The sequence below is a fragment of the Trachurus japonicus genome, chromosome 17 (genome assembly GCF_045865225.1).
Source record: "Trachurus japonicus isolate A0001 chromosome 17, Traja_1.0".
Lineage (NCBI taxonomy): Eukaryota > Metazoa > Chordata > Actinopteri > Carangiformes > Carangidae > Trachurus > Trachurus japonicus.
This window is the reverse complement of record NC_140923.1, coordinates 1,783,792-1,810,234: the sequence shown is the minus strand read 5'-3', so window position 1 is coordinate 1,810,234 and position 26,443 is coordinate 1,783,792. Positions and strand designations below refer to the sequence as shown.

At 43.3% G+C, this 26,443-nt stretch overlaps 1 protein-coding gene across 8 annotated transcripts in view; it reads right to left on the bottom strand.

The window, feature by feature from the left end:
* ubtfl (upstream binding transcription factor, like) overlaps positions 1-26,153 on the bottom strand; it is a 31,949-nt gene extending 5,796 nt beyond the window's left edge. For 2 of the 8 annotated variants that reach the window (XM_085804627.1, XM_085804630.1), the window contains exons 1-16: positions 26,003-26,153; positions 18,642-18,739; positions 17,884-18,059; positions 17,030-17,113; positions 13,778-13,933; positions 13,237-13,301; positions 11,614-11,734; positions 10,412-10,522; positions 9,152-9,279; positions 7,339-7,480; positions 7,187-7,228; positions 6,974-7,087; positions 6,074-6,232; positions 3,205-3,333; positions 1,817-1,902; positions 356-545 (exon numbers count right to left, since the gene is read on the bottom strand). In XM_085804627.1, the coding sequence (XP_085660753.1) occupies positions 356-545; positions 1,817-1,902; positions 3,205-3,333; positions 6,074-6,232; positions 6,974-7,087; positions 7,187-7,228; positions 7,339-7,480; positions 9,152-9,279; positions 10,412-10,522; positions 11,614-11,734; positions 13,237-13,301; positions 13,778-13,933; positions 17,030-17,113; positions 17,884-18,059; positions 18,642-18,702 (1,764 nt within the window). In that variant the 5' untranslated portion in view covers positions 18,703-18,739; positions 26,003-26,153. Of the gene's footprint in view, positions 1-355; positions 546-1,816; positions 1,903-3,204; positions 3,334-6,073; positions 6,233-6,973; positions 7,088-7,186; positions 7,229-7,338; positions 7,481-9,151; positions 9,280-10,411; positions 10,523-11,613; positions 11,735-13,236; positions 13,302-13,777; positions 13,934-17,029; positions 17,114-17,883; positions 18,060-18,641; positions 18,740-25,988 lie in introns of all 8 variants that reach the window. The other 6 variants (XM_085804631.1, XM_085804633.1, XM_085804629.1 and 3 more) reach the window with 5 other exon arrangements.
* Positions 26,154-26,443: the final 290 nt, after the last annotated feature.

The window sequence follows — 26,443 nt, the reverse complement described above, 5'->3', positions numbered from 1 at the left end:
GCAACGGCCCTGCATGTGGTACAGGAACAGATGCCAGAGTCACTGGCAAAAACTGGTAAATGCAATTTTCTCAGGTTTTAGAACGGAATAAGAGAGTGAAAGATTGTAATTCAAATGGCCACATCTCGAAAACCATCAAATGTACGACTTTGACTTTGACTAGGGTTTCATTTTAATGCTTATTTTCTAATCTTTCCATTGATACCAAAATCTCAACCTTGAAATTTGGGGTCACTGTGACTCATTTTGATGGATCGGGTCACATATTAGAAACTAGAGCCCAGGTTGGATTTAGCTGGAACTGTCCTTTAACTGTGTGGTGGATGTTGTTGCCATGGTAGCAGCTCCTCCTCACCTTGATCCAGGCCTCCAGCTCGGCCTTGTACTCCGTCTGCTGCTCCTCCACCATCTTCTTGTACTTGTCCTTCTGGGTCTGGCTCAGCTTGTGCCACCTCTTGCCGATCTCCACCATGCGCTCCTTCAGGCTGAAGTGGTTCAGCTCCCCATTGGTCAGCAGCTCCTGGGAGAACATCTGGTAGCCGCTCCTATTGGACCACACAGAGGGGAGGGAGGGAGGCGGGGCTTACTGAGACGGTAACACGTGGTGAATGAATAGATGAGTAGATGACGGTGATGAGTATAGAGCACGGGAATAAGAGAGTAACTAACGACACCTCCATTGACTCCCGTGGTAAGGGTTTAAGGGTTTAAGGGTTTAAGGGTTTAAGGGTTTTGCCCCCTAGTGGCAGGATATGGGTGTTGCAAAAGCGCCCAGAAAACCCATTCACTCCAATGTATGTGTGTTGCCCACTTGCTGGTAAATTGATGAAAACGGCCGTGTTTTTGTTTTTAGGTGTCTTGGTCATATCAGATTATACTTAGAATTTGTTTATTACAAAATGTAGATTGAAACATTAAAGCAGAAGTAAGCGATCCGGTGGTTTTGTCTAACTTCCTGTCAGCAGATGGAGTTAGCAGTCCCGCCCTCGTCCCTACGTCACCACATTCAGGCGCATCCCTTGGCTGCACACACAGAGAGGACTGCCCCTTTATGCCGTTCTCTCTCCTCATTGGATAAAGGTTGTAGGATACAAGGAAAGTTTTCTCCTGGGCTCAGAGCAGAGCAGAGTGACTGACAGACCCGTGTTTCAGACCAAACACTCTATAGAAGTGATTGCTGTCGGAAGATACAACTATTTAAGACTTAGATTAACACAAACATTCACCTGACTTCTGCTTTAATGTAGATAACTATTTGTTTTTTACTCTTCTATGTGTTAATGTTTATCTGTAAAGGATCCTCAATGATGCTATTAACATGGGTGATCTATAAATGTCCTTAAATTATTGAAAATTGTAATGTCTGTCACACTTCTTTTTGAAATCTCCCGTGCACCTTAAATTGTTTTTTATCCATAGTTGTCTACCAGCAAGCACATTTTTAATCTGTTACTTTGCCCAGCAGGTAGAGAGCACCGTAGCATCATCTTCTTTTGTCTTCTTCTTCTTAAAGTATTTTTATGAATTGTGTATTTTATTATTTGTCCTGTTTTATTTCCTTTGTTAAATGCTGCTGTCACGAACGAATTTCCCCTGGGGATGAAATAAAGTATAATCTAATCTAATCTAATCTAAAACACCACACTTGCTCATTCACCAACAATGCAGAGATGTCAGTTCTTGGGCGCTTTTGCAAAACCCATATTCCTCCACCAGGAGGCGCTGCCATTGGACCGATGCTGTCGTGTTACTCTCTTATTCCAGCGCTCTAGTGATGAGCAGCTGTCTGCAGCTGGACAACATCTGTCCCACTCACACTGGAGGTTTCTTTGGTTCTCCCTCAAACTTGGGTTTCCTCTGAGGCGGCGCTGTGGGCGGAGCTCTCATCTCCAACAGCTCCCTCTGCAGGACAGCGACAGTCAGTACAACACACACACACAGCCACAACATAGACCAGAGCGGCATCTCTATGCAAATGAGAATGACTGATGCATCCTGGGTAATTTAGGGGCACCGACCGGCATTTTTAAATTGCACTCAGTGGCTTTTTGTGTTTTGATGGAGCGTAGACTAACTAACAATCAATTTGAATGTTTTATTTTGTGTTTCTTTTGTAGCACTATGTCTCATAATTATTTTGACACCCTCTTTGAAACCCACCGTTCACGCTATCTTGAAAAATTACAATGAATGAATCTAGCGGTATGCTCCTTTAGCCTCCCACAATGATCAATGACCCAGACATCTACACGTATTTGGTGGAATCACTGGGGAGGTTTTGGCAGGGCCGTTGTATAGGGGAGAAAGGTGATGATAACTCTAGGGGCCCAGCGCCCAGTGGGGCCCATAAAAAACCCCAGTAGTCTAATCTTTGTATGACTGATTTATTCTGCGTAAGACCCTGACTAATACTCATAGTACACTGTAAAAACTCTACATCTTTCCAAGAATATTTGTCTTATTTCTTGTCCAAATGTCTCATTTCTAGTCAAAACTAATCTCTTTCCACTTAAAATAAGACTCATTACCTAAAAATGAACTTGTTTTTAGATCATTTTCACTTAAATTCACAATTAATAGAAAAATCTGCCAGTGAAAGTAAGTTTTTTGTGTTTGTAATAAGGAAGAAAAACTTGCTCCACTATCAGATTTTTTCTACTTATTCCAAGTGAAAATCTGCTTGAAAGAAGTAAAAAGTGTCTAAAAACAAGCTATTTTTAATATGATGAGTCTTATTTTAAGTAGAATGAGATTTGTTTTGACTATAAATGACATTTTGACTAGAAATAAGACAAATATTCTTGCTAAGATACTTGAGTTTTTGCAGTGTAATGCTGCATTAGCATCAAAACAAAGAAGGCTAAATAAAAAACCATAATACATACGTAGTCTAAGAAAAAAAAAGGAAAAGTTAGGGGGAGGGGCCCACTTTAGTATTCTTTAAGGGGGCCCAGAATTCATAGCAACGGCCCTGGGTTTTGGCTAAGTGTTGTCTGTAAATAGCCTGATAATAGCCAACTTTTTGTTAGTTAGTTTGTCAAGACAGTTAGGCTGAACTTTTCAATGGAGGGATGCCGGGCGCTGCCCCTAAATTACCCAGGATGCATCAGTCATTCTCATTTGCATAAAGATGGCGCTCTGGTCTATGGAGGGTGGGGGCACATGGGGGCGTGGTCAGAGTGGGAGGGGGCGTGGCTCACTGACCACAGGTCTGTACTGAACCTCGTAACGCTTCTGGTCCTCCGCCGCCTTCTTGATCCAAGGAATCTTTTCCTTCTTCTCCATGGACTTCCAGGCTGCCTCCATGGCCGCCTGAGCCTTCCTGCGGTCGCTCTGTGGAGGAGAACAGCTGCTGAAAACTAGCTGAATACCTACAGATAAACCTGACTGAATACCTGCTGAATACCTGCTGAACACCTGACTGAACATCTGCTGAATACTGGACTGAATACCTGCTGAACACCTGACTGAATACCTGCTGAATGCCTGCTGAAAACTAGCTGAATACCTGACTGAACACCTGCTGAACACCTGACTGAATACCTGCTGAATGCCTGCTGAACACCTGACTGAATACCTGCTGAATACCTGACTGAACACCTGCTGAACACCTGACTGAATACCTGCTGAATACCTGCTGAACACCTGACTGAATACCTGCTGAATACCTGCTGAACACCTGACTGAATACCTGCTGAACACTAGCTGAATACCTGCTGAACACCTGCTGAAAACTAGCTGAATACCTACAGATAAACCTGACTGAATACCTGCTGAACACCTGCTGAATACCTGCTGAATACCTGCTGAACACCTGACTGAATACCTGCTGAACATCTGCTGAACACCTGCTGAACACCTGACTGAACACCTGACTGAATACCTGCTGAACACCTGACTGAATACCTGCTGAACACCTGACTGAATACCTGCTGAACACCTGACTGAATACCTGCTGAATGCCTGCTGAAAACTAGCTGAATACCTGACTGAACACCTGCTGAACACCTGACTGAATACCTGCTGAACACCTGACTGAATACCTGCTGAACACTAGCTGAACATCTGCTGAACACCTGCTGAACACCTGCTGAACACCTGACTGAATACCTGCTGAATGCCTGCTGAAAACTAGCTGAATACCTACAGATAAACCTGACTGAATACCTGCTGAACACCTGCTGAACATCTGCTGAACACCTGCTGAACACCTGCTGAACACCTGACTGAATACCTGCTGAACACCTGCTGAACACCTGCTGAACATCTGCTGAACACCTGACTGAACACCTGACTGAACACCTGCTGAACACCTGACTGAATACCTGCTGAACACCTGACTGAATACCTGCTGAACACCTGCTGAACACCTGACTGAATACCTGACTGAACACCTGCTGAACACCTGACTGAACACCTGCTGAACACCTGACTGAACACCTGCTGAACATCTGCTGAACACCTGCTGAACACCTGCTGAACACCTGACTGAATACCTGCTGAACACCTGACTGAATACCTGCTGAACACCTGCTGAACACCTGCTGAACACCTGCTGAACATCTGCTGAACACCTGACTGAACACCTGACTGAACACCTGCTGAACACCTGACTGAATACCTGCTGAACACCTGACTGAATACCTGCTGAACACCTGCTGAACACCTGACTGAATACCTGACTGAACACCTGCTGAACACCTGACTGAACACCTGCTGAACACCTGACTGAACACCTGCTGAACACCTGCTGAACATCTGCTGAACACCTGCTGAACATCTGCTGAACACTAGCTGAACATCTGCTGAACACTTGACTGAATACCTGCTGAACACCTGCTGAACACCTGACTGAACACCTGCTGAACATCTGCTGAACACCTGCTGAACATCTGCTGAACACTAGCTGAACATCTGCTGAACACCTGCTGAACATCTGCTGAACACCTGCTGAACACTAGCTGAACATCTGCTGAACACCTGCTTAACACCTGACTGAACACCTGACTGAATACCTGCTGAACACCTGACTGAACACCTGCTGAACACCTGACTGAATACCTGCTGAACACCTGACTGAATACCTGCTGAACACCTGCTGAACACCTGACTGAACACCTGCTGAACATCTGCTGAACACCTGCTGAACACTTGACTGAATACCTGCTGAACACCTGCTGAACACTAGCTGAACATCTGCTGAACATCTGCTGAACACCTGCTGAACACTAGCTGAACATCTGCTGAACACTTGACTGAATACCTGCTGAACATCTGCTGAACACTAGCTGAACATCTGCTGAACACTTGACTGAATACCTGCTGAACACCTGCTGAACACCTGACTGAACACCTGCTGAACATCTGCTGAACACCTGCTGAACACCCGCTGAACACCTGACTGAACACCTGCTGAACATCTGCTGAACACTAGCTGAACATCTGCTGAACACTTGACTGAATACCTGCTGAACACCTGCTGAACATCTGCTGAACACCTGCTGAACACTAGCTGAACATCTGCTGAACACCTGCTTAACACCTGACTGAACACCTGACTGAATACCTGCTGAACACCTGACTGAACACCTGCTGAACACCTGACTGAACACCTGCTGAACACCTGACTGAATACCTGCTGAACACCTGACTGAACACCTGCTGAACACCTGCTGAACACCTGACTGAATACCTGCTGAACACCTGACTGAACACCTGCTGAACACCTGACTGAACACCTGCTGAACACCTGCTGAATACCTGCTGAACACCTGCTGAATATCTGCTGAACACCTGACTGAACACCTGCTGAACACCTGCTGAATACCTGACTGAACATCTGCTGAATACCTGCTGAACACCTGACTGAACACTTGACTGAACACCTGCTGAATACTTGACTGAACACCTGACTGAATACCTGCTGAACACCTGCTGAATACCTGACTGAACATCTGCTGAATACCTGCTGAACACCTGACTGAACACTTGACTGAACACCTGCTGAATACTTGACTGAACACCTGACTGAATACCTGCTGAACACCTGACTGACTACCCGCTGAATACTCACCCTGTACTTAGCCAGGTAGTCTCCGATCACGCTGTGCTGCCACATCTCCTCGGCGGTTTTTGGCGTCTCTGGAAGCTTCGCTGTTTTCTTCCCGTCCCGTCTGTCTTTGGCCCCTCCGGCAGCGGGCCACGGCTCTGCCTCCGCCTCCCGACACCGCTCCTGAGGTGTAAACCAGGTAAACCCCGCCCCCCCAGGTGAGCTCACAGTCACACGGGATGTCAGAAACGTTCTTAAAGGGATAGTAGCATTTTTTTTTAAAGTGGGGTTGTATGATCTCCAAATAGCCCCTAAGTACTTTAATTGCAGTAGAAGACTCTCTGCACTCCTCCCGTTAGCAACGCCAGCCCATAATAGCCCTGCCCAGAGATTTACAACATACATTGTTGTGAATGGACCCAAAGAAACGGCCTATTTTCACGGCCTAAAAGAGGTTTTACGTGAAAAAAAATACACAGTTCCATTGTTCACTATAATATAATTTTTTCCAGCCCTTCAAAGTGCAGGAAAAACACAGTTTTTATTTGGACCTAACCACCTCACGTATCCCTCCGCCCAGGGTTAGCGCCCGCCGATCAGCAGTTGGTTAGGTCCAAATAAAAACTGTGTTTTTCCTGCACTTTGAAGGGCTGGAAAAAATTATATTATAGTGAACAATGGGACTGTGTATTTTTTTCTAGGTAAAACCTCTTTTAGGCCGTGAAAATAGGCCGTTTCTTTGGGTCTGTTCACAACACTGTATGTTGTAAATCTCTGGGCAGGGCTATTATGGGCTGGCGTTGCTAACGGAGGAGTGCAGAGAGTCTTCTACTGCAATTAAAGTACTTAGGGGCTATTTGGAGATCATACAACCCCACTTTAAAAAAATGCTACTATCCCTTTAAAGTGACAGGAGTTTCAGACCTTAACAGACGGAGACTTGGCTCTGTGTGGGCTGGCGGCCACGCCCCCTCCCAGTTTAACTCCGCCCATCTTTTCCTCAGACATGACTCGGTCTCGTTCCTCGTCTGGAAGACTCTGAAGAATGACATCACTTATTCACTCTGTGACCTTTGACCTCAGTGTGTGTGTGTGTGTGTGTGTGTGTGTGTGTGTGTGAGAGTGTGAGTGTGGTACCTCCAGGAACCTCTGCAGGTCGATGTCATACTGCTTCTTCCTCTGCTCAGACAGACAGACAGACAGGTGAGACAGGTGAGACAGGTGAGACAGGTATGACTTCATGCTGCCTGTTAGCGTGTTCTTCATCACGCTAACTAACTAACACTCACCTGCTCACAGCGTTTCTGAAACATGTCTTTCTCCTTCTGCGTCATCATCTTCCACTGCTTGCTGCACAGCACCATGCGCTCCGTGCTCGGGACGTCCTTCATGTTGACCATCAGCTCAGCACAGTACAGAGAGTAGCCGTTCCTGTAACACACAGCTGTTAGCTCCTCTCTGTTAGCCTCTGTGTGTCTATTAGCTCCTCTCTGTTAGCCTCTGTGTGTCTATTAGCGGGAGCGTGCCTATGTTCCCACAGCCCTATGTTCCCTCAGCCCTATGTTCCCTCTGGACTCTCTCTACCTATCTGGCCTGTCTAGCCTCTACCTGGTCTTTTTACTAAACTTAACCAACTCCTTTCTTCATTGCCTAAACCCAACCATTGGTGGGACCAAAGGGCTGAGGGAACATAGGGCCTAATTTTCAGTGACAACAAAAGTTAGAAATGAGGGAACATAGGGCTGTGGGAACATAGGCATGACCCCCTATTAGCTCCTCTCTGTTAGCCTCTGTGTGTCTATTAGCCTGTCAGTTAGCCTCTGTGTGTCTATTAGCCTGTCTGTTAGCCTCTGTGTGTCTGTTAGCTCCTCTCTGTTAGCCTCTGTGTGTCTATTAGCTCCTCTCTGTTAGCCTCTGTGTGTCTATTAGCTCCTCTCTGTTAGCCTCTGTGTGTCTATTAGCCTGTCAGTTAGCCTCTGTGTGTCTATTAGCCTGTCTGTTAGCCTCTGTGTGTCTGTTAGCTCCTCTCTGTTAGCCTCTGTGTGTCTGTTAGCTCCTCTCTGTTAGCCTCTGTGTGTCTGTTAGCTCCTCTGTGTGTCTGTTAGCTCCTCTCTGTTAGCCTCTGTGTATCTGTTAGCTCCTCTGTGTGTCTGTTAGCTCCTCTCTGTTAGCCTCTGTGTGTCTGTGTCTGTTAGCTCCTCTCTGTTAGCCTCTGTGTGTCTGTTAGCCTCTGTGTGTCTGTTAGCCTGTCTGTTACCCTCTGTGTGTCTGTTAGCTCCTCTGTTAGCTCTTCTGTGTGTCTGTTAGCTCATCTGTTAGCCTCTGTGTGTCTGTTAGCCTGTCTGTTAGCCTCTGTGTGTCTGTTAGCTCCTCTGTTAGCTCTTCTGTGTGTCTGTTAGCTCCTCTGTTAGCCTCTGTGTGTCTGTTAGCTCCTCTGTTAGCCTCTGTGTGTCTGTTAGCTCCTCTGTTAGCCTCTGTGTGTCTGTTAGCTCCTCTGTTAGCGCCTGTTGGCTCCTCTGTTAGCCTCTGTGTGTCTGTTAGCTCCTCTGTTAGCTCTTCTGTGTGTCTGTTAACTCCTCTGTTAGCCTCTGTGTGTCTGTTAGCTCCTCTGTTAGCTTCTGTGCACGTCTGTTAGCTCCTCTCTGTTAGCCTCTGTGTGTCTGTTAGCTCCTCTCTGTTAGCCTCTGTGTGTCTGTTAGCTCCTCTGTTAGCCTCTGTGTGTCTGTTAGCTCCTCTGTTAGCTCCTCTGTTAGCCTCTGTGTGTCTATTAGCCTGTCTGTTAGCCTCTGTGTGTCTGTTAGCTCCTCTCTGTTAGCCTCTGTGTGTCTGTTAGCTCCTCTGTTAGCCTCTGTGTGTCTATTAGCCTGTCTGTTAGCCTCTGTGTGTCTGTTAGCTCCTCTCTGATAGCCTCTGTGTGTCTGTTAGCTCCTCTGTTAGCTCCTCTGTTAGCCTCTGTGTGTCTGTTAGCTCCTCTCTGTTAGCCTCTGTGTGTCTGTTAGCTCCTCTCTGTTAGCCTCTGTGTGTCTGTTAGCTCCTCTCTGTTAGCCTCTGTGTGTCTGTTAGCTCCTCTGTTAGCCTCGTTATCATCAGTTGTGGACTCACGGTGGGGGTTTAGTCGGCCGTCCGTCAAACTTGTCCTTCAGCTGTCGCTCAGCTTTGGTGAGGACGGACCGGACGTGTTCGTCTGAGTTCGCATCTGGATGAGCCTCGTGATACACCCTCATGCTGTCCTACACACACACACACACACACACACACACACACACACACACACACACACACACACACACACACACACACACACACACACACACACACACACACACACACACACACACACACACACACACACACACACACACACACACACACACACACACACACACACACACACAGAATTGGTGTAACATGGACCTGACCAGGTGATTCCACAGAGACCTGGGCTGTATAGTGACCACGCCATTTTGTAGTGGTGTCTGAATGTTTAGTGATTATTAATGTTCACTATAGTGACTGAATCTATCCCACAATTCACCGCCAAATGTAGTGAACATCCAGTGGTCACTAACCGGAGCAAGATATCCCATCATGCATTGCGGTCACGGATCACCGTTACCACAGTGGCCCAGAGCGACCGGTGTAGCTACCAAATAAATGAAGTAGTGACCGGTGTAGCTACCAAATAAATGAAGTAGTGACCGGTGTAGCTACCAAATAAATGAAGTAGTGACCGGTGTAGCTACCGAATAAATGAAGTAGTGACCGGTGTAGCTCCCAATAAATGAAGTAGTGACCGGTGTAGCTACCAAATAAATGAAGTAGTGACCGGTGTAGCTACCAAATAAATGAAGTAGTGACCGGTGTAGCTACCAAATAAATGCAGTAGTGACCGGTGTAGCTACCAAATAAATGAAGTAGTGACCGGTGTAGCTACCAAATAAATGAAGTAGTGACCGGTGTAGCTACCAAATAAATGTGTCGCGGCTTCCACAGACTCCCACAACAAACGTCGGAGCAAATTTGCTAACAAGCGTTATAAACTGACCACAGACTCTGGATAGCGAGGCTAATTTCTGTTAGCCCGTCTATGGTGTTTTACATTATACGTTAGCATTAAGCTAGCGGACTTTATGCTTAGTTGTGACAGTGGCTGTGTGTGTTTTGAACGTTTTTTCAAACTATGTGGGTTTGTTTTAACATATTTGATTCTTAAATATATATATTACCGCTTAATATATTACTTTACTCCTCTTTTTATGTTGGTACCTATACACCCGTAGGTCTATGCTACACCGGCCGTTACCATGGTTGTATCCATGGTTTCGGACACAACCCTGGTCTCAGGCTCAGTGAGTCTGGTACCTCGTAGTCCTTCTGCAGCTCCAGGGCCTTGCTGATCCACTTGAGTCTCCTCTTGTCCGACAGCTGGGACCACTGCCTCCTCAGCGCCTCCTTCAGCTCCTTCTGGCTCACCTGGAACAAACACAGACCAGACTCAGGCTCACTCAGGTTTCCATAGCAACCGGCTCCTGTTTTTGTTTTATAACAGTGTCATGTTAATTGTCTCTCTTTGTAGTTTTTATGTCTGTTGGTTTCTGTTGGATGCATGTGTTTTTTCCTGTTTTATGAATTATGTTGTTATGTCCTTGTTGTTCATTTTAATGGCTTTTAACACCTTGCCAGGAGGACTACACTGCAAAAACTCAAAATCTTTCCAAGAATATTTGTCTTATTTCTAGTCAAAACAATCTCATTCTACTTAAAATCAGACTCATCACATTAAAAGCAGCTTGTTTTTCGACACTTTTTACTTCTTTCAATCAGATTTTCACTTGAAATAAGTAGAAAAATCTGACAGTGGAGCAAGTTTTTCTTTCTTATTACAAACACAAAAAACTTACTTTCACTGGCAGATTTTTCTACTTATTTTAAGTGAAAATTAGTTTGAAACAAATGAAAATTATCTGAAAACCAGTTCATTTTTAGGTGATGAGTCTTAAAGAGTTTAGTTTTGACTAGAAATGAGACATTTATACAAGAAATAAGACAAATATTCTTGGAAAGATTTTGAGTTTTTGCAGTGTACAGTCGGAAACTAGCCGTTAGCTAAAACTTGCACCTTTAATAATAATAATAATAATAATAATAATAATTTTATTTATATAGCACCTTTCATACATGAAATGCATCTCAAGGTGCTTTAAACAAATCATCAAACAATTAAAAACAATATTAATCAATCAATCAGGCAGTAAAAATACACAGTGACAATAAAACAGTAGCAGTGATAAAACAAAAACAATCATACAAATAAAATTAGGCCAAGTTAAAAACAAATCAATTTGAGGAAAAAAAAAAAAGATAAAAGATACCATAGTCAGATCCCTAATTATATGCTCTATTAAAAAGGAATGTTTTAAGTCGATTTTTGAAAATAGAGAGAGTATCTGCCCCACGAATTTTACCTTTACATTTTATTATGTTCATTAATGTGCACTGTCCTCCTTAAATAAATAAAATAAAATAAAATAAAAAGGGTAGTGAGGTGGGGTGAGCGTACGTACGTCCGGGTGCAGCTTCATGTAGGTCTTCTTCTCGTGGTTGTACCACAGCTGTTGGGGGGTCTTGGGTTTCTCCGGCAGGTCGGACTTCTTCCTCTCCTCGATGAGCTCGGGGTGGTCCTCCCTGCAGACAGCTAGCGTTAGCCACCATGATGCTACACTTCCTCTTTCACACCGTCAGCGGAGTCATTCACTTTGGCCTTTTATCGTTTTATATGATCAGACTAACAAGGAAACAGATCAGACTGCAGCAGAGATGGACAGAGTAGAAATACTGCTGGTCAAAATTTACTCCGTTACAAGTAAAAGTAGCTCAGTCGACATGTTACTGCAGTAAGAGTAAAAAAGTACTTGCTTTTAAAGGTACTTAAGTATCTAAAAGTACATGCTTTTAAATTTACTTTAAAGGGACAACGCAGAGTTTCTATTTGGTTATAAAAAAGTCTGATATTAATGTGGATGAATCTCCGTTACCACTTGTTAATGGTCCATTTTCTATAAATCTATGGTTTTGTCTCTATGGTTATTTTGTTATTATTAGTGGTGGTGGAAATGCTGGGCGAGCCGACCAGCGTTTCTTTACTTTCGGTTTCGTGGCGAGTCATGAGAATAACGCCGCCGAATCTCCGTTTATGGTGGGAACTACGACGGTATGTGATCGTCTTCCAACCTCTGACTTTAATTCTTGATGAATGAAAACATGAGTCTGTCTTGCACCGGTCAAAGAATTTCACGGTGCGGAGGCTCATAAATGTAGAGAGAAAACACTTTGCTTTAACTAAACTCCTCGTTGTCCCTTTAAGTAAGAGTAAGACTCAGAGTAAATGTCTTATTCTTCACATCAGTGAATGACTCTAATAGTTTGTAAATGAATGTAAGGAGCTTTTAACTCTTGTTAGTGAGAATGAACTCTTTGAAAGCAGCTGCACTGATGTGCTGCTTTTAGGGGTTAGGGTTTCCTTCACAGACAAACACAGCTTGTGTCCACACTGCAAAAATTCAAAATCTTACCAAGAATATTTGTCTTATTTCTAGTCAAAATAAATCTAATTATACTTAAAATAAGACTCATCACATAAAAAGTAGCTTGTTTTTAGACACTTTTTTACTTTTTTCAAGCTAATTTTCCACTTTAAATAAGTAGAAAAATCTGTCAGTGGAGCAAGTTTTTCTTTCTTATTACAAACACAAAAAACTTGCTTTCACTGGCAGATTTTTCTACTTATTTTAATTGAAAATTAGTTTGAAACAAGTGAAAATGATCTAAAAACAAGTAAATTTTTAGGTGATGAGTCTTATTTTAAGTGGAAAGAGATTAGTTTTGACTAGAAATGAGACATTTTCACAAGAAATAAGACAAATATTCTTGGAAAGATTTGGAGTTTTTGCAGTGCAATAGGATTTTAGAAAAAGACCTGAAAGTAACCAGTACTTTTCAGCCTTCCTACAAATTAACTCCAGTAAAAGTAAAAGTATTCGTCTTGGAAATGTATTCAAGTAAGAGTAATGAGTACCAAAGAAATCTAATACTCTAGTAAAGTACAAATCCAGTTACAATGCAGTTACAAGCTCCTCTAAAGCAGCAGCAGGAAGTCAGGAAGGTGAAGACAGATGAAGGGAACTGACTTGAATCGAGCCATGTTCTTCTCAAACTCCTCCTTCTCTCGTTGGAACTCTGTGATGTATTTTTGCTGCGGGAGAATAAAGAAGAACATGTAAGACCAGCACGCTTTATCACTGATCATATTTATCCCCAGTTTAATTTATGCTGGAAAAATGTTTTGTTTGGCTTCACTGAATATGATAAAAAACTAAATTCTCAGTTTTATATGATTCATTTGTTAATTATTTTATCCAAATTGTATATACATGAGTCTAAATTTTCTGGTAAGAAGCCAAACTTCTTGGAACTGTCTGCATATGTTGGTCAGTATATCTCCTCCCTCTGTGATTGTGAGAATAAAAAAGCTGTTAAAACATCTGATCTCTGTAAGCTTTACTACATATTTATTTAACTTTATGTTTGTTCTGTCTTGCTGTCAACCCCTGGTGTATTTATGATGGTTTGGTTGTGTATTAATGTTGTATACACTTATTTCATCTAACTGTATTCAGTCCTGTGTATACTCTTGTTGTCAATAAAGTTGTTAAAAAGCTGAGGCTTCACCTTCTTCTTGTCGGGCAGCTCCTTGTACTTCTTGGACAGGATCTTGGTCAGGTCCAGGTTGCTCATCTCCGGGTGGATTTTGGCGTATTTGGCTCGTTTCTCCATGAAGAAGCGGAAGTACGGCGTCAGAGGTTTCTTGGGGAAGTCTGGGTGAGTCTGAATGGGAGAGAGAGAGAGAGGTCAACGAGGTCAACGAGGTCAACGAGGTCACGGGATGAGTGTGTGTTCTTGGTTTCCCTCATCATCAAACTCATCAAATACACAATCCAACAACTCCACAACGCTCTGGTGGACAAGTTGTGAGCTGCACATTCACCACGCTATGAGATAATAACACAACGTTACCACACAGAGTTGTTGTAGAGGGAAATTCATGCAAAACCACTGATGCGTGTTGCCTTCAGGGACAGTTTTTCATCAACAGTCTCTGTATTTCCCTCTAAAACAACTCTGTGTGGTAACGTTGTGTTATTATCTCATAGCGTGGTGAATGTGCAGCTCACAACTTGTCCACCAGAGCGTTGTGGAGTTGTTGGATTGTGTATTTGATGAGTTTGATGAGGGAAACCAAGAAATCCCATAATGAGCCTCCGTAGCGTAGCTCTGAGCAGCTCACGGCTCTGCTCCGCCGTTCTAAAAACAGCTTGCACCGACAATTAAAGGTAACAAACCTACTGCTATGACTATAGGGATTATGGCAATGGGCCAATTTGACTAAATGTTGAACTATCCTTTAAAAGGTATAATATAGTAGTAGTAGTAGTAGTAATTTTATTTGTCCCCGTAGGGAAATTGAGTTGTAGCAGATCACACTCTTGACATTTCATCTAAAAAACAACACAGATAAAAACAGCACAGTGCAGCTTTTACATATAGATTAACACTCATACGCGGTTGCATATCTGAACGTATTCTTGATGTTGCATTCAGGTGAAACCGGGCAGACGTCAGACAGACAACAGACGCTGCATGTAACAGGATAAACAAGCCTCTATGTAAACAAGTGGTGTGCGTGACAACATGTTGTCATGGTGACGTGGTATTGTTTTAGTAAAATGACATCCGGTTGGTTTGCCGACGGCCGTCTGCCTGACTGCACCTGAATGCAACACCGGTGCCTCCGTCCTTTCTCACACTACACAGTGGTGACGGTTTTAACAGGCCGTTTCCGTGGTTACCTACGGTCACGATGCAACATGGCCGCCTCGGTTCGGTGCGTCGCCCACTTATGTCTTTGTAACGACTTGTAACAACTCATTCTAAGGAACCAGAAAGATTTACTTTGGATGCAGCTGTGATTCACCTTCAGGCCTAGTCCACACGAGCCCGGGTATTTTTGAAACCGGAGTTTTGCTCCGCGTCCACACCAGTGGTGTAATAAAAACACTCCGTACACACGCAACCGTGAAATCCGCTACCAAGTGACGCAATGCACGTGTGGAAGGCTGTTTTAACCAATCAAAATACAGTGGAAACCGCTTGGATCAAAAGGCTTGGGAGGAATCATTTCTATACAAATGCTGTTTAAATAATTCGTTATCAAGAAATCCGCTTATAGTGTTCATTTTTGGTCATTTTATGGATGTAAACATGCGCAAAAACCATTTCAAAACTACGTGTTATTATAGCTTTATTTCACAGACTCCAAGTCCAACAATTAAATATTAATTAATTTAATAAAAATGTGTAGCCTATTTATTTTATTTTCGGCGGTGTCCCTTTGACGTGCACTGCTGCAGCAGCCTGCACATGTTGCTGCGCTGTGTCTTGACTCTTGTGCTGTGTTGTTGTGTGCTGTGTTGTTGTGCTGTGTGCGTCACCTGGCTGCTGAGCCACATGACTGTCGGTGCGGAGCAACTCTTTATCACTGGCTGTTGTGTTGTCTGTCAAAACATGGATGAATGAAACATCATATCCACTTTATATCGACCGCGGACGTCACGGATACATTTTCGGCTTTTGGCTCGTTCCTCATCTCCGCATAGGCTCTTTATATCACTGCATGACAGCAGTGACCCCCCCCGCCCCCCCTCCCGTCGTACCCGGTCTGACAGTGACATAGGCTATTGCCTGTTCATTCATGAAAATCATCCCGAAAAACTCTCAATCAAACAAGGTGGGGAATAAGAAACTGTGGCGCTACTGTAGTAGTTCTGTCATTTTAAAAACAGCTGATCTGTAGCGTCACTTTACTGTAAATGATGCTGTGTGGAAAACCAGCTGTCTGTGACTGAGGGTGAGTTTGGAGCTGACAAGAGGATCGCCCTGACGACCGTTTCGTTATATTTTTCTCATCGAAAAACTATACAAATAGCCTAGCATTTAGATGATATAAAAAAATAAATTAAAAAAAAGTGATAAAAATCCACTTTGTCACCTCCATTTTTGCGAGCTCACCTGCAAACCGCTGCAAACAACCTCTGCAGCTGGCAGTGTTTACATCAGCACGTGTGCAGCTATGACGTATACGAGAAAAACAATCACGGTTGCAGTGTCCACACGCACCCGGTGAAACCAACCCCGGCTGAAAACCCCACCCTGGACTCCGGTTTCAAAAAACCACGGTTTCAGGGTTCCAAAAGCATGGTTGCATGTGGACAGGACATACAACCGGGAACATATGTTCACGGTTTCAAAAATACCCGGGCTCGTGTGGACTAGGCCTCAGTCAAATACGGATTTATGAAAGACAGGTTTGATTTTTGATCAGAAAAAGACAAATAAGTTACACACTGGGGCTTTAAAGGGATAGTTCACCCAAAATTGAAATTTGACTCTGAGTTACAGGGGGTCTCGGCGTAGAAGTGCATGTCCATATGACGGTTGCTAATGGATACCAACTGTCTTCGTAACAAAAAGACACACCAAAAAACATCCAAATACCTCCATGCTGCTCGTATGTAATGTCCGTCTTGTATTGAAGCTCCGAAATGCGAAATTGTCCCGAAAAAAATTAAATAAGTCTATATTTCAAGCTTGTTTTGTAGCGGAAGCTTCTCGAAGCTCCTCTTCCCGATTCGTCAAATTTGGACGATCTGGGAAGAGGACGGACCCTGGTTCGATTTGCAACCGTCATATGGACATGCACTGCTACGCCGAGACCCCCTGTAACTCAGAGAAGCCACGGAGGACTCTGAAACTTCTCCCAGCCCTTAGTCCACATGAGGGGGAGGAGATAATGAGTGAATGAAATTTCAATTTTGGGTGAACTATCCCTTTAAGATCCAGGTTCAGAGTCTGGTCTGGACTCACCTTCAGTTTCTTTCCTTTGTACGGGTTCTTCACAAACTCGATGGCATCCACGATCAGTTCTGTCATCGTCCGGTACTTACGCACCTGCAGCACAAACAGGGTGAGTCTGGTTTACATGGGACCAGGTGTAACCAGGGCCGTTGCTATGAATTCTGGGCCCCCTTAAAGAATACTAAAGTGGGCCCCTCCCCCTAACTTTTCCTTTTTTTTTTTCTTAGACTACGTATGTATTATGGTTTTTTATTTAGCCTTCTTTGTTTTGATGCTAATGCAGCATTACACTGCAAAAACTCAAGTATCTTAGCAAGAATATTTGTCTTATTTCTAGTCAAAATGTCATTTCTAGTCAAAACAAATCTCATTCTACTTAAAATAAGACTCATCATATTAAAAGCAGCTTGTTTTTAGACACTTTTTACTTCTTTCAAGCTGATTTTCACTTGGAATAAGTAGAAAAAATCTGATAGTGGAGCAAGTTTTTCTTCCTTATTACAAGCACAAAAAACTTACTTTCAAGTTAGTTTTTCGGTAATGAGTCTTATTTTAAGTGGAAAGAGATTAGTTTTGACTAGAAATGAGACATTTTGACAAGAAATAAGACAAATATTCTTGGAAAGATGTAGAGTTTTTACAGTGTACTATGAGTATTAGTCAGGGTCTTACGCAGAATAAATCAGTCATACAAAGATTAGACTACTGGGGTTTTTTATGGGCCCCACTGGGCGCTGGGCCCCTAGAGTTATCATCACCTTTCTCCCCTACACAACGGCCCTGACTGTAGACAGGTGTATGGACCATAGGGACCAGGTGTAGACAGGTGTATGGACCATAGGGACCAGGTGTGACTCAGGTACCTCTGTTGAGACTTTCTGCCACTTCTGGCGACACATGTCTCCGGTGAAGCTTCCGAAGCAGACTTTCTCCCAGTCGAAGTGCGACTCGGTGGTTTTATACTTCATGCCGTCCAAGTCCGGGAGCAGACTGCGAATCCTCTCCAGCAGAGTCAGACAGTCCTCCTTAGTCCAGTCATCTGACACACACACACACACACAGGCGTCATGAGGATAGATAGATAGATAGATAGATAGATAGATAGATAGATAGATAGATAGATAGATAGATAGATAGATAGATAGATAGATAGATAGATAGATAGATAGATAGATAGATAGATAGATAGATAGATAGATAGATAGATAGATAGATAGATAGATAGATAGATAGATAGATAGACTTTATTGACCCCAAGCTGGGAAATGACAGTGCAGCAGCAGCATTACACAGACACACAGTGACGATAACAACATATAGTAGGCTATAAGAATATAAAGAATAAGATTATAAAGAACAAACTATACATAATAAAATAGCAATAGCAAATAAAATAAATTGTGATGTACAAAAGTATATACAACAACAAATTGGCAGCGTTGACTTTAGTGCAAAGTAGAAACTGTGCGATGTGTGTAACTGTGTGTAGAAAATAAAGTGCGTTATTATACAGTGTGATGGCAGGTGGGAGGAAAGATTTATTGTATCTGTCCCTTCGACAGCGGAGCTGGAGCAGCCTGGGATGGTGATGATGGTGATGATGATGAAGGCAGTCTGTTACCTGGTTCACCCTTGCCCCTCGAGCTCTGAGCTGTGGAGACGCTGCTGCTGCCGTTCATCATGCAGAACCTGACGGAGAAGACTCCGCCCTGCCCTCCTCTGGACACACACACACACACACACACACACACACACACACACACACACACACACACACACACACAGTTAATTCAATGTTGTATGTTGTGTGTATCATGTCTACAGTCGTTAGTGATGTCACACGACGACGAGTACGTGATCTATCCTGGTCACAGAAGTGGAAAATAGGTGAGGTTAGCTTCATGTTAGCATCATATTTGATACCTAGCTTCGTATTAGCGTCATGATACCTTCATGTTAGCTTCGTATTAGCTTCATGTTAGCGTCATATCAGCTCCATGTTAGCTTCATGTTAGCTTCATATTAGCATCATGATACCTTCATGTTAGCTTCGTATTAGCGTCATGATACCTTCATGTTAGCTTCATATTTGCTTCATGTTAGCGTCATATTAGCTCCATGTTAGCGTCATATCAGCTCCATGTTAGCTTCATGTTAGCGTCATATTAGCTCCATGTTAGCTTCATGTTAGCGTCATATTAGCTCCATGTTAGCTTCATGTTAGCGTCATATCAGCTCCATGTTAGCTCCATGATACCTTCATGTTAGCTCCATGTTAGCTTCATATTTGCTTCATGTTAGCGTCATATCAGCTCCATGTTAGCGTCATGATACCTTCATGTTAGCTTCGTATTAGCGTCATGATACCTTCATGTTAGCGTCATGATACCTTCATGTTAGCTCCATGTTAGCTTCATATTAGCGTCATGATACCTTCATGTTAGCTTCATATTAGCGTCATATTAGCTCCATGTTAGCTTCATATTAGCTTCATGTTAGCCTCATATTAGCTCCATGTTAGCGTCATATTAGCTCCATGTTAGCGTCATGTTAGCTCCATGTTAGCGTCATGTTAGCTGTAACCAGAGTGCGAATTATACAATGACAATCGGGGGGGTCAACATTTTACACAGCGCAGGCGCGTGCTTGAGTTAACAGACGTCTGACAGTATCTTGCTTGTTCAATGAAACGTCTACAGTCTGTAGATGACGATAAACCACATTTTACACATTTTTACAGTTCATGTGGCACATAATGTAGCTACCACACACACAACTTTTGCAGTCACCAACAAAATATTCTAGATCTAAACTGCCAGCAAGTCAGACCCCCCCCCCCACACACACACACCCTCATTTCTGCTCAAACACAGAGCCACAAAATGCTGAACCAGAACCAAACACACTGTCTACATAGCAAAGATGATGGCAGATGTGTTACCATAGTTACATGCTCTAATCCAGACAGATTTACATCCTGTACTGGTCCCACTATTGGAACTAATGGATAAGATAGGACTTTATAGTCTATAGGCCCAAAAGCCTGAGCTATGGTGAATCTCATCTTTACCATTGATTCAGAAGTGAGAAACATATCAGACTATTTTAAGAAAACAGCTCACAAAGTTTGATTTTGAGGTCACCAATGTTTTCAGTATTAAAAAGATAAAAGCCCAACTAAACCACCACTCAAAGACTATTAAAGGTGTTCAGAAACGGCCATTTGTCCTGTTTGTTGCACCGAGTTGTCACGAGCTGCAACACGAGTTTACCCGAGTGAGGAAAACAAATTTGAGCGGGCGGGATATTCAAAGCTTGGGGCGAGACCGAGCTCCGTGTGTGTGTGTGTGTGTGTGTGTCAGACGTTTGATTGACGGATGACGGATATGGAATGAACTGAGTGACAGCCTCAAAACATCACGATCTTTCTCCCTTTTTAACGTCATCTAAAGGAACAATTGCTAAACTCATATATATATATATAATGTACATCCCGGGATCACAAACTGTATGTTAAGTGTATGTTGTGTTGTATGTATGTTAAATGTATGTAAGTGTCATGTGCATGTAAATGTGTTTACAATGTGTGTCTAATGTATGTAAATGGCTCCTACCACAAGCTTCAGTTAGCTTTCCCAGGAGACCAGTTCACACACCTTGTGACTATCAAGCCAACTATGATTTTTGTTGTGTGTGTGTGAATAAAGTGGGTGCATCGTGAAATCAATCCAATATCAGTGGCTGGTGAATCATGTACCGGCTGACGTATAATCCGTGCGCCTGCATTATCCAATGCAAAAAATAACAACACACTTTCATCCCGGATTTACTCAAAAATAGAATTTTGCACAAAGTTTGGCCTCCAACGTCTGAAAGATGAGTTATACACTAATTTTATGACCCAGAGTGGGCTCAAATTCAATTTTCTTTTGTGTGTACAGCTTTAAAATGAAATTATAAAACTTTTTTTTTTCTCTGTGCTTCATATAGGCTACACAAGTAGCCCAACACTGCACTACAAACATGCTAACATCCACATCAACTCAACTCTATGTTTACTATGTATACTGTGGAACTGTCTATTTGTGCTGAATGTGTCTGATATAATGTGTCTGATATGACTTCTACAGCACTTTGGTCAACAATGGTTGTTTTTAAACGTGCTATATAAATAAAATTGAACTGAACTGAACTCATTCACTTCAATTATGTTGTTTCCAAAAGGGGGGAAATGTCAAACCTGGCAACGCAGCATGCGGCTTTGTTTACAACCTAGCACAGTGCAGCTAGCATGTTACAGCTCCGCTAACCAGAGTGACTGACTGCACAGGGCACAAAATAGATCGATTTAATAAGTAAAACCAAACGGACGGTAAGGAATAGTGACGTTAAAGAGTCAGAGGAAGCAGCTATGAAAACCAACATGAAGACGCCAGAGAGGGACGAGCAGGTAAAGGCCAGGTGTTCCTAGCAACAAAAAACTAAAGGTAGGAGGAATACAGACACCTGGCATGATATAATTCTGAAACTCTTAAAGTTAGTAAGTACGTGTATTAAATAGCTTGGTAGCTACTTACACTAATTTATAGCGCTCCATGAGACGGCGTGAAGTCTTTTTTATTTTTTTCTCCGACTTGGATGTGAGCCAGTCAGTGACACGCAGGCTCAGGCAATGAAATGGTTTAGTCCACTATAGGGGGGTCTGAACTTTTACTACAAGCATCTTCCTGGCATGACTATGGAAAATACTGTATATTGTAGTATTTATGATTACTAATAAGAAAGATAAATGTTTCAACCCCCCCTATCTGTTATTTGTACCTCTTTTAGGGGGGTCGAAGTCGTAATTGGGATGGTCAAACCCCCCCAACCCCCCCTGTAATTCGCACTATGATTGATACCTTCATATTAGCTCCATGTTAGCTTCATATTAGAGAAAGCTATGAAAACGTATGATTTGTGCTCTTTATTCTCTGTATTTATTTAATAGCCTATCCCCTGGCTGTTGTTCAAGTGTTTGTTTGAAGGTACATTAATAATAACTGCCTTTGTATTGACTATATTTCTGTCAATAAAGATTTATTGAGAAAAAAAAGGGGGGAAAAAAAGAAAAAAGCTTCATATTAGCCTCATGTTAGCTTCGTATTAGCGTTATGATATCTTCATGTTAAAGGACAATTCCGGTCGAATTCAACACGGGGGTGTATTTTCATATCATTTTAGGTCTAAAAGAATGAATCTGAAGATTTTCAGTTTAATCGCTCCTGTTTTGCGGTAGCTGCGTCTGTCCCTGCATCGCCACGGCAGCAATGAATGGGAGTGGATGTAAGTTCCGCTGTTTAGGCTGTTTCCAGCCCTCAAAGCCGCAATTTTTTTCCACAGACAGCGTCAGATGGAGACTCAAACATGCACCGAGAAGTTTATTTACTTCAAGCAAGCCGACATGTTTGTAAAAGTCGATCTAATTCAAAGTCTCCCGGAGTCTCGCGCGAGACCCAGTTGCCGTGCGCGGTGTGTTCAGGAGCAGTAGGAAAAGCTACCGTTGTGTCATAAACACAGGAATATCAACTCTTGACTTGCTTCAAGTAAAAAAAACTTCTCGGCGCATGTTTGATTAGCCACCTGACGCTGTCTGTGGAAAAAAATGTACACTTCAAGCAAGTAAAGAGTTGATATTACTGTGTTTATGACACAAGCGGTAGCTCCTACTGCACCTGAACACACCGAGCACGGCAACTGGGTCTCGCGCGAGACTCCGGGAGACTTTGAATTAGATCGACTTTTACAAACATGTCGACTTGCTTGAAGTAAATAAACTTCTCGGTGCATGTTTGAGTAGCCATCTGACGCTGTCTGTGGAAAAAAATTGCGGCTTTGAGGGATGTAAACAGCCTAAACAGCGGAACTTACATCCACTCCCATTCATTGCTGCCGTGGCGATGCAGGGACAGACGCAGCTACCGCAAAACAGGAGACATTAAACTGAAAATCTTCAGATTCATTCTTTTAGACCTAAAATGATATGAAAATACACCCCCGTGTTGAATTCGACCGGAATTGTCCTTTAACTTCTTATTAGCGTCATGATATCTTCATGTTAGCGTCATGATACCTTCATGTTAGCTTCATATTAGCGTCATGTTAGCTTCGTATTAGCGTCATGATACCTTCATGTTAGCATCATGATACCTTCATGTTAGCTCCATGTTAGCTTCATATTAGCTTCATGTTAACTGTAAAACTCCTGCGTCACTGTAATTTACCCAAAACAATCTAAACCTCCCACTGTAGTTTATAACATAACTCTGTTTTTCTGTTTGTTGATTAATAAAATGTTTTTTCCAACAACTGAGTCGTTGCCATGGCAACACATGACCATTTATTTATACTGGGGGCAGGGGCTTCTGAACTACCGGTAATCATTTCTCAAAGACAGTAACAGTTGATAACTAATGAAGAATAATGAAGGGTCAACAACAAAAGTTACTTTTAAAAAGTATTTAAAGCAACAAGGAGGAGTTTGTATCTGGTTACGTTACCACTTGTTAATGGGTCCAATTAGATAAATATATCGTTTTGTCTTTATAGTTATTTTGATATTATTATTAGTGGTCGACTCGCCCAGCATTTCCTACTTTCACGCTGCCCAGCGGGTCATGGGAATAACCAGGGCCGTTGCTAGGAATTCTGGGCCCCCTTAAAGAATACTAAAGGGGGCCCCTTCCCCTAACTTTTCCTTTTTTTTTCTTAGACTACGTATGTATTATGGTTTTTTATTTTGCCTTCTTTGTTTTGATGCTATTGCAGCATTTACACTGCAAAAACTCAAGTATCTTAGCAAGAATATTTGTCTTATTTCTAGTCAAGATGTCATTTCTAGTCAAAACAAATCTCATCACCTTTCTCCCCTAACTTATACAATGGCCCTGGCTGCAGCTCCGTGGCCGGGGGGGAGGCGGACTGTTCCCGCGGTGAGAGGCGGTAGAGAGCAGCCCGGGACCCGACACTCAACTCTGGGTAAATTAACTTCGGTCCGTCGACAACACAGTTCTGGTTCCGAGGCACCTGAACGCCTCACGGGCCCGGGCCAGCGGTGGTCTGTCTCGGTGTGTTGGGACCAAGGGGGCAGTTGTCGGTCTGAGAAGTGAAGCTCACTTCCGCGTTCAACAAACTGCAATCCCCTCTTCTTCCTCTGGGGGCTGGTGTCAGAAAGCAGCATTCCCCATAGACCCCCATGTTAAAAGCCTGGTGTCAGAACGTTTTTTCGTCTCAATCGATAGTTTCTACCCCCGCACACACTCTGAGGGGGGTGAATTTTTTTTTTACTCTGCCGTTTTACTGTTAAAAGGTTAAAATTCTGGCCAATCAGGGCGCGGAAACGTTGAGTGACAGGTCCGAGCAGCTCCGTGGACAGCTGCTTCGAGGCCAGTGGGCGGGTTCTCGGCCGGCCAATCCAACATGGCGCTGTTCAGGCCGCCATATTTGAGTCACAAAAACGACTCCCCAAAACCAATGGGTGACGTCACGGACGCTACGTCCATTCTTTTTACAGTCTATGGTTGGGACGGTAGTAGTGTGTTCTTTCCAAGAATATTTGTCTTATTTCTTGTCTAGGGCCCGTGAGGCGTTCAGGTGCCTCGGAACCAGAACTGTGTCGAGTCGACGGACCGAAGTTAATTTACCCAGAGTTGAGTCTGGTCGGGTCCCAGGCTGCTCTCTACCGCCTCTCACCGCGGGAACAGTCCGCCTCCCCCCCGGCCACGGAGCTGCAGCCAGGGCCGTTGTCTAGAGGAGAAAGGTGGTGATAACTCTAGGGGCCCAGCGCCCAGTGGGGCCCATAAAAAACCCCAGTAGTCTAATCTTTGTATGACTGATTTATTCTGCGTAAGACCCTGACTAATACTCATAGTACACTGTAAAAACTCTACATCTTTCCAAGAATATTTGTCTTATTTCTTGTCCAAATGTCTCATTTCTAGTCAAAACTAATCTCTTTCCACTTAAAATAAGACTCATTACCTTAAAAATTAACTTGTTTTTAGATCATTTTCACTTAAATTCACAACAAATAGAAAAATCTGCCAGTGAAAGTAAGTTTTTTGTGCTTGTAATAAGGAAGAAAAACTTGCTCCACTATCAGATTTGTTCTGCTTATTCCAAGTGAAAATCTGCTTGAAAGAAGTAAAAGTGTCTAAAAACAAGCTGCTTTTAATATGATGAGTCTTATTTTAAGTAGAATGAGATTTGTATTGACTAGAAATGACATTTTGACTAGAAATAAGACAAATATTCTTGCTAAGATACTTGAGTTTTTGCAGTGTAATGCTGCATTAGCATCAAAACAAAGAAGGCTAAATAAAAAACGATAATACACACGTAGTCTAAGAAAAAAAAAGGAAAAGTTAGGGGGAGGGGCCCACTTTAGTATTCTTTAAGGGGGCCCAGAACTCCTAGCTACGGCCCTGTCCGAGGCCGCGCTGAGGCCGAGAGGAGCCCTCCGTCCTCCGGCAGGAGTCACCACGTAGCTTCCGCTGGCACGACGAGAGCTAAAGACGAGGAGCTAACGTTCACCTTTTGGGTTAAATACTAGAAAAATCACCAAATAAACCCGGAAAATAAAAACACGAATAAATGTAGATGTTTAAAATAAAGACCTTTATAAAGCTCCGAGCGACACGTGCAGCGGATTATCTCATTATTTTGAGAAAAAACCGTTAAAATGATAAAATGTGTCGACATCGGTTGTAAAAAATAAAATAAAAAATAAAAATAACGACGTTAAAACGACGACGTGTTGGTCCGGTACCGAGCGGTGCAGCGGCGGAGGTCCAGGCCGGGGGTTTGGGTCGCAGAGCGGGCTGGATGCGGCGCCGCTGCCCCAGAAGCCTCCACTGCGAAGCCGCCATGAAGGTTCTGGAGACTCGGGGACAAACGAGCAGAAAACCGCAGAAATCTGTTCTAAAATCACGACTTAACGCTCACCTTTTGAGTCCGACAGAAACCCGGGTTGGTTCCGCACAGCACCGTGCTGGTCCGGAGGATTTCTGGACTTTCAAAGTGTGTTTTTTTCAGCCGTAAACCCCGGGGAGTCAGGTCGAAACGAATCCGACAAAAGGAGCGTCTAGTCCGGTATGAAACTCCGCCCAGCGCCGCAGGGGGAGGAACTCCGGGGGAAAACATGAGGACAAAGGCGGAGGATGAAACTAGAGACAGCGGCTAAGACACCAGCCACAGCCGCATAAAACTGCCTGATTTACACTAATAATAATAATAATTAATTGAATTCTTCTTATTCTTAATGAGTCTTTTAGTTCCAGTTCACCTCAGTGCATCCTGCCTTCAGACCAGAACCACTTGTCCTGGTCCCGGTCTTGGTCCTGGTCCTGGTCCAGATGTGGACCGGGGTTAGGTTAGGCCAGCCGC